General features: G+C 46.3%; 1 protein-coding gene across 1 annotated transcript; it reads left to right on the top strand.

Annotated features, from left to right (window-relative positions):
* Positions 1–5180: 5180 nt before the first annotated feature.
* Positions 5181–7239, top strand: MRFAP1 (Morf4 family associated protein 1). The gene is made up of 3 exons (XM_055326472.1): positions 5181–5272; positions 5393–5826; positions 6200–7239. The coding sequence occupies exon 2, from the start codon at positions 5431–5433 to the stop codon at positions 5812–5814; it is 384 nt and encodes a 127-aa protein (XP_055182447.1). The 5' UTR covers positions 5181–5272; positions 5393–5430; the 3' UTR covers positions 5815–5826; positions 6200–7239.
* Positions 7240–8187: the final 948 nt, after the last annotated feature.

Genomic DNA, 8187 nt, shown 5'->3' with positions numbered 1-8187 from the left:
AATGTCCACAATAGCCAAACTGTGGAAGGAGCCTCGGTGTCCATCGAAAGATGAATGGATAAAGAAGATGTGGTCTATGTATACAATGGAATATTACTCAGCCATTAGAAACGACAAATACCCACCATTTGCTTCGACGTGGTTGGAACTGGAGGGTATTATGCTGAGTGAAGTAAGTCAATCGGAGAAGGACAAACATTATATGGTCTCATTCACTTGGGGAATATAAAAAATAGTGAAAGGCAATAAAGGGGAAAGGAGAACATGTGAGTGGGAAATATCAAAGAGGGAGACAGAACATGAGAGACTCCTAACTCTGGGAAACGAACAAGGGGTGTTAGAAAGGGAGGTGGGCGGGGGGTGGGGGTGACTACGTGATGGGTACTCAGGGGGGCACTTGATGGGATGAGCACTGGGTGTTATTCTATATGTTGGCAAATTGAACACCAATAAAAAAATAAATTTAAAAAAATATCCCTCCTGAAAAGGATTACAAGGGAAAGGAGGGGAACTGAGTGGGAAAAATTAGAGAGGAAGACAAACCATGAGAGTTTCCTCACCCTGGGAAACAAACAAACGGTTGCAGAAGGGGAGGTAGGTGGGGGGATGGGATAACTGGGTGATGGCCACTAAGGAGGGCACTTGATGGGATGAACACTGGGTGTTACACTATATGTTGGCAAATTTAATTTAAATAAAAAATGTAAATTAAAAAAAGTTATCCCTTCTGAGTGTCAAATATGCTAGGTACTCCACCAGGAGGGAGAAGAGAGGGCCATAAGCCTCCATCCCATTAGTTTCATTACCCAATCCTACCAGCTTCCACTTGGAAAGGGGATAAGGTGGAGCTGGCTGGTCTCCAGGTCCTCGAAGTGCAAACAGCTTAGGGTTCCTGGAGTACCTTCTCCCTTAATGCCCCAGGAGAGGTGGGGCTCCAGTATCCTGAAAGTACTGATATCCTCTGGCTTCTCAGCCAAGCATGCAATGGGGTGCAGAGGGAGGCCATCTGCTTCTGAAGTTATGGTGGATAGAACATTCTAAAATGCTCTTCCGCCACACCCAAAGGCTGCAGAGATTACAACAAACTTTCCTTTAAATGCATTGCTGAGGTTGCAAGAATGTAAGAGAAATCCCCAAAGGTGGCCAGGAGGGAAATGAATACTAAAACCAAATGCATGAGCAAAGATCAAATCCAGAGCTACCAATAGCAGAAATGTGGGGGATGGGAGACTAGGTCTTGGAGGAGTTGAAGCAATCATGCCATTGAAAGTCGTCCAATCTGTGCAAAGGTACTAGTTATATATTATGGTTATAGGTGAAAACAACTAACAAAAATATAAATATAAATTTGAAACAAGAATTCTGAGAATTTGTAATTATGAGATTCCCCTCAACCAGATTTGGAGGTTTGTGCCCAACAGAAATAACCACAAATCCCTGCTGGAGTAGCTTTCTCAACCAAACCTGTTAGGATTCCCCCCAAATTAAGTTCAGTCAAATATTATACACACATACACAGAGGAACAAAACACCATGAATGAGTCACAGAAACAAAAAGCAACTGATATTGGAATTATCATGTATAAAATATAAAATGACTTTTTATGAAATATTTAAAGAAATGGAAGGTGACTGAAGGAAAAAAAAAAAAGGCAAGAAACAAAAGACTATCAAAATTAGCCAGGCAATGCTAAGAACATCCCTGGATTCTATCCACTACACGCCAATAACAGCCCTTCCCCCACAAGCCGTGCCAGTCAAAAATGCCTCCAGACATTGCCAAATATACGCTGGGGGACAAATCACCCTCAGGTGAGAACATCCTGTTCGAAAGCAAGGTACATACAGGATCAGATACTATAGAAAACAGATAACTGAGCAAGCAGCAAAATCATATTAAGATTTTGAAATGAGGGTAGGGGTGACTGGGTGACAGGCACTGAGGGGGGGGCACTTGATGGGATGAGCACTGGGTGTTATTCTATATGTTGGCATATTGAACACCAATAAAAATAAATTTCTAAAAAAAGATTTTGAAATGATAAGGAATTATGTCAAATCTAAGAAGCCATCAATTTTTAAGATTTATCCTTCTTTTAGGTAATGCTAAAAATGTGAATACAATTAAAATGTGAATCAATTTTTTTAAAATCATAGCAAATGGGGGCACCCGGGTGCCTCAGTGGCTGAGCATCTGCCTTTGGCTCAAGTAATGGTCCTGGGGTCCTGGGATCAAGTCCCACATTAGGCTCCCTGCAGGGAGCCTGCTTCTCCCACTGCCTCTGTCTCTGCCTCTCTCTGCGTGTCTCTCATGAATAAATAAATAAAATCTTCTTTAAAAATCGAAGCAAATGAAAGATGCAGCACAATTTCAGAAAATTTAAATGTGAAAACAAGTTGCAATGAGAATCTGTGAAAAATAGTACTTTAATAAAACAAAAGAGAAAGAAAAAAATAGCCAAGCAGACTTGGGGGCGGAGGGGAACCTTCCTGAAACTTCTATTGATAAGAATTATATGAGGATTCTAACCTTTGTGCAAGTGAATAAAATATCTGCATGTGTATATGTGTGTGCAAAAAAGTGACAGAATTACAAGAAGTTAAATCCATCAACATAAAGACATCATTGGTAGGTCAAACGGACAACACATTAACAAGGTTATAGAAAATATGAAAAGCACTATTAACTTCTCATTTCATTCATTTAGCAAATGGTCAAAGATCCTAAGGAGGTGAGAGCAGACACTCACGCTGATATCTGAAAAAAGAGCCTTGTTAACCTTGAAAATAACACTACCAGTTATTTTACCAGCAGAAAATGGGTTCACTCGGGACCAGCAGAGAATTACAACCCAGGACAAGAAACCTGTGGCAAAACCATAGGTGAGCACCCACAGTAAAAAAGAAGAACACTTTTTTATAGAGGAAAGGGGGAGTTAGGAGGGCTGTTGTAAACAGGAAATCCACTGGAGTAAACCGCAGTTTGAAGTGTAGTGGCTTCTTATTGGCTGGACTGTTGCTAGGGGAAGAGGTAAGCCCTTCTTCCTCCTGCCAAGGACAGTAGTAGTAGGTTAAGTAGATCCACCTGCAAGGTTTCTTGTGCCTCTTCCTGTTGGATTTGCTATTGACAAGGAGACCATGAGAGCTCACCCTGCAGAACCTGATTCAGGTTTTAATGAGGTTTTCCCTTATTCAATTTCACAAGGCCAAATAATGCTTCGCTGTCTGGATTACCACAGTTTATTTTTCCATTCACCTCTTAAAGGACACTTTAAGGGGCACTGGATGGCTTAGTCTGTTAAGTGGCTGACTTTGGCTCAGGTCATGATCCTGGGGTCCTGAGATCTGGCCCCACCTGGGGCTCCCTGCTCAGCAGGGTGTCGGCTTCTTCCTCTCTCCTCTACTTGTACTTTCTCTCATGCTCTGTCACTGAAATAAATAAATAAAATCATTTTTAAAAACTAATAAAGGAAAAAAACTAATAAAGGACAGCTTAAATCCTTCTAGGTTTGGGCAAGTATGAATAGAGCTGCCATAAACATCTGTGTGCAAGTTTTTGTGCAGGTGTCAGTTTTCAAGTCGTTTGGAGAAATACCAAGGAGCACAATTGCTGGACCATATAGAAAGAGTATGCTTAGTTTTATAAGAAACTGCCAAACTGTCTTTCATGGTGACTGTGTACCATTTTGCATTTGTACTAGCAAGGAATGAGAGTTCCTGTTGCTTCACATCACATCCCCACTAGCATTTGGTGCTGTCAGTTTTCTGGATTGGGTTATTTTTTTTTTTAACAAGGGTGCAGTGGTATCCCTTGTTGTTGTTGGAGCTATATATTTTTATGCATACAAAAACACTTATGAAGGATGCTTGGGTGGCTCAGCGGTTGAGCATCTGCCTTCAGCTCAGGTGGTGATCCTGTGGTCCAGGGACGGAGTCCTACATCAGGCTCCCTGCCTGGAGCCTGCTTCTCCCTCTGCCTATGTCTTTGCCTCTCTCTCTCTCTCTCTCTCTCTCTCTCTCTCTCTCTCTCTCGCAAATAAATAAATAAATAAAATCTTTAAAAAAAACTGATGAGCTAGCTGCCTCTGATATACTGAGGAAGCCCAAAAGTTGGATTTCTAGTAAAGCAACAAAAGATAAGGAATCTGACAAATATCTAAAATATAAGGACCTTACATGTGTATATATTTGGTATTTACAAAGCATTTTCATGACTATTGTTTCTTTTCCCCCTTAACTCTTACCATAGTCACAACTAAGATTTGTGCAAAACAAAAGCCAAAGGCTCCGCACTTGTGCAAGCTGGATTCCTCAAGTTTTAACTCCTGTTTTATGACCCCATCCACAGGCTAGAAAATTATCATTTCTCAAAATCGTTTAGTAGGGTTTTAAAAAAAAGGTTTTGTTTATTTATTCATGAGAGACACAGAGAAAGAGGCAGAGACATATGCAGAGGGAGAAGCAGGCGCCCTTGGACAAGCTCAATGCAGGACTTGATGCCATGACCCCCCCGACCACCACCCAGATGAAGGCAGATGCTCAACCACTGAGCCACCCAGGCGCCCCTTAAAGCGAGTTTACTAGCACGTGCCAAGCTGCGCCCAGGGCTTCAGGGACACAGACCCCAGAGGACCCTCGACCGGTGGTGACACCTGCAAAGGCTAGCCAAGAGAACCCTCCTCACATCCCCCTGAGCTTTGGGTCTGGCGGAGCCTCGGGATGAAGGTAGCAGAAGGAGCCTGGTACCCTGGAGCGTGGGGGGTCCCGCCTGGTGAAAACACACGCAGGCATTTCCGACTGGAAGCCGAAGATGACGGAAAAATGCACTTTCCTGACAGCTCAGAAGGGTTTGGCCGCCCTACTAAAACACAAGGGGCTATGGGAGTTAGTCTGGGGATGCCACGGCCTTTCTATCTTTGTTTATTGCAGGAAGGGCGCGTTTAAGCCTTAAAAATATATAACTGAGTGCTCCAGAAGCCCTCCAAGAGGAGGGCGCGCCCAGGAGGGCTCACCCCAAAAGGAGGGCAGCGCAGGGGCGCGACCTCGGGGAAAGCGGCAAGCGCAAATCAAGCACAGTGCGCGCCAGTACGTGCGCGCTCGCGGCCGCGGGGCGTGGTTGCTCCGCCCATCCTCCGTCGACGTGCGCGCGCCCGCGCCTGGCTCCACGAGCGGCGTGACCGTAAAGAGGCACGGCCGTGTCGCGAAAGGGGCCGCAACGCGCAGGGCGCTGGTTGACGGCTGGGACTCCATTTTGTTCGCGGCTCCTCTCCTCGTAAGTCGCTCGTTTCCGCGGCTCCTGTGAAGCGAAAAAAGTTTAAAAAGGGTAAAAGTTTTAAAGGATTTTCTGGAACTCTGTCGGTAAGCCTAGCGAGTCTCCATTTTCTCTCCGCAGCAGACGTCGGTAAGCGCGGTTCCGGAGAGGCAGAGAGGATGCGGCCCTTGGACATCGTCGAGCTGGCGGAGCCGGAGGAGGTGGAAGTGCTGGAGCCCGAGGAGGATTTCGAGCAGTTCCTGCTGCCGGTCATCAACGAGATGCGGGAGGACATCGCCGCCCTCACCCGGGAGCACGGCCGAGCCTACATGCGCAACAGGAGCAAGCTGTGGGAGATGGACAATATGCTCATCCAGATAAAAACGCAGGTGGAGGCCTCGGAGGAGAGCGCCCTGAATCACCTGCAGAATCCCGGCGACGCGGTGGACGGCAGAGCGGCCAAGAGGGGCGAGAAGGCGGACGAGAAGGCCAAGGAGATCGCGAAGATGGCAGAGATGCTGGTGGAGCTGGTGCGGCGGATAGAGCGAAGCGAGTCGTCCTGAAGGCGGAGGGCGGTAAGGCGGGAGGGAGGCCGGCGCGGGGGGAGCGGAGGCCGCGGCGCGCTGCGGTTGTACCCTGCGTGTGAGCAGGGCGGCCGGAGTGTGTCCGGTTGCACCCGGGAGCCGCGGTGCCCTGCAGAGCCACCTGTGCAGGCCTTGAGGGAGGCAGAGTCACGCCGGGGCCGCCGAGCCACGGCGAGGAGAGAGGACCAGCCGAGGGGAGCGGCTATTGGGCCGTTTCGGGGTTTGCCGGAAGATCGGAGTGGGTGGGGGGGGGGCGTCCTGCATGTTTGAGTTGGTGAGGGGTTTTGATTCGTTTGGTTTTCTTTTTCAGAATTAACCTCTTTAATGACGGCCTTCTCCCCTCTACTCCCGAACTGTGCTTTAGGTTTACAGCCAACGGATTCTGGTCAACTGATGGGAGATTGGCTGACATCCTTGAGAAGCTGAAACCAGAGAGCCTTTTGTTTTCTCTCTCTCTCTTCCCCCACCTCCCCCACCCCCCACCCCACCCCACACTCTGTCCTCACTTACACTACGTTTTTGCTATGGTCTGTGGTTGGTGACCTCAAAATAAGTTTTGACTGTTAAATGTTTTTGTTTGGGAAAGTAACTTTTATTTGGAAGATGCTCTCACATGAGAATTAGGGCCGAGATTGTAAGCTCTTGCAGCAGTGATGTTTGTTCTTGGGCTTTGGTGATTTCTAGGTTTTGAGGTGCTTTGTGCTTTCTTGTGTGACTTGATATAGCTCCCTGGACCTTTGAGTCTGTGTCACATGAGACTCAAGAGTTGGAGTCTTCCAGCTCTGGAGGTGCTGAAGGAGCTGCTTACTTCTGGAAGATTCCTTCGCGCAGCAACTGCTCAAGAAGCTGAAGAAGAAGGGACCAGACTTCAACTGGGAATGTGAATGGGGTTGACCTGGTTAGGACTGAGGAGTCGAAAGGAGGTGTGGAGGATAATAATAGTATCTGTATTTTCCGGACTTTAATTTCTGTGTGAGACCAAAGGAGAAAAGATGTATTTTGTTCAAAATTTAAATTTTATGTGGCGCGCACTATCTGATGTAACCTGTCTGGTCAGTTTATTTGGACAACCCAACTCAGTTTTATTTGATATGGAACCTAGAATAGACAAGATCTTGGTTTTTGTACAAGTTGATGTAATATTCTGATGCATTTCAGGGGATTCACAATGGAAGAGATATTTGCAAAGGCTCTTGAGGGGCTGGCTGGGAAAAGAAAGGAGGACTGTCTGCATTGGACCCTAAACTGGACAGGGACTAGGTATTTTTGAGGCTGATAGGTCGTCCTGCTATAAGTTCGTTTGAGTAGCAGACCTGACAAAGCATTTGAGGTCAAAACCCTACCATGTGTAATTAAAAAAAAAAAAAATGTTAATAAAAGTATTCATTTGCTTGAAAAGACAAAGGACCTAAAAAGTTATTGACTAAAGTTTTATTTCTCTCAAAATCTTTCTCATTGATTGTCATCATTACCAAATGGAGGATGAATTTCTTCTAGTTTTTGATGCTCTCAGCCTCTGGTCATGGGGAAGATTTATCTCTGCATGCTAGTATCTACATGTTGATCCAAAAAGGGCAGACTCAGTTTTTAGTGTAGGAAGGAACCTCTTGTAATCCTGTGGCCTGGGGCCATTGCCTTCAGACAGGCCATAGTACTTCCAGTCGCCTAACCTAAAAAACTGGAACATTAGCCCTCACATTAGGGAATGCTATGGTAAGGGGGGGTGTGGACCACACCACTCCCAGCACCTTCAGATATGATGCACTTACTCCCCAGCTGCTAGAAGTGTTGCTGACAGATGGCGTGTAGCTGGTCAGCCCTCCAGAAGCGCCTCTGCTTAAGAGTAGCCTTAGCTGAGGTCATGCCCCCTTTCCTGGGTGGCCCATATCCAAGGACTAACAGACTAGGGATCCAAGGGCACTTTGCCTCTTGCTACAAGCTGGGACGACTTTGAAGAGCATCTCTGTGTGAGCTGCCTGTGGGGTCTGCTGAGGCTGTTTCTAGGGCTGCTTCTCTGCCTAGTCTAACAGGCCTCCCATGGTGCCTAAGCCCTAATAAACAACCTGCACTGACTGTTAAATGTTTTTCTGCTTCCTGGGAAGCCCAACCAGTAAGTGTAAAACAGTAGGAAACCATGTGTCCCAAGCTACATGTCCTGTCTCTGGAAGAGTAAAGAAGCACTTCAGAGCAGATAACTGGGGAACTTGGCTTTGAAAGATGTACTGCTGAGAAACCGAAGAGAAGAACAGACATCCAGGCTCAAGGAACTGAGAAAATGCCAGAAGTTCCAAATTGAATGGGTCTTCATCATAAGTGGGTAGGATGAAATTAGGAACCAGGAAACAACAGCCA

This window comes from Nyctereutes procyonoides, unplaced genomic scaffold, assembly GCF_905146905.1.
Source record: "Nyctereutes procyonoides isolate TBG_1078 unplaced genomic scaffold, NYPRO_anot_genome, whole genome shotgun sequence".
NCBI classification, from domain to species: domain Eukaryota; kingdom Metazoa; phylum Chordata; class Mammalia; order Carnivora; family Canidae; genus Nyctereutes; species Nyctereutes procyonoides.
This window is presented reverse-complemented; position numbering and strand designations above follow the sequence as displayed.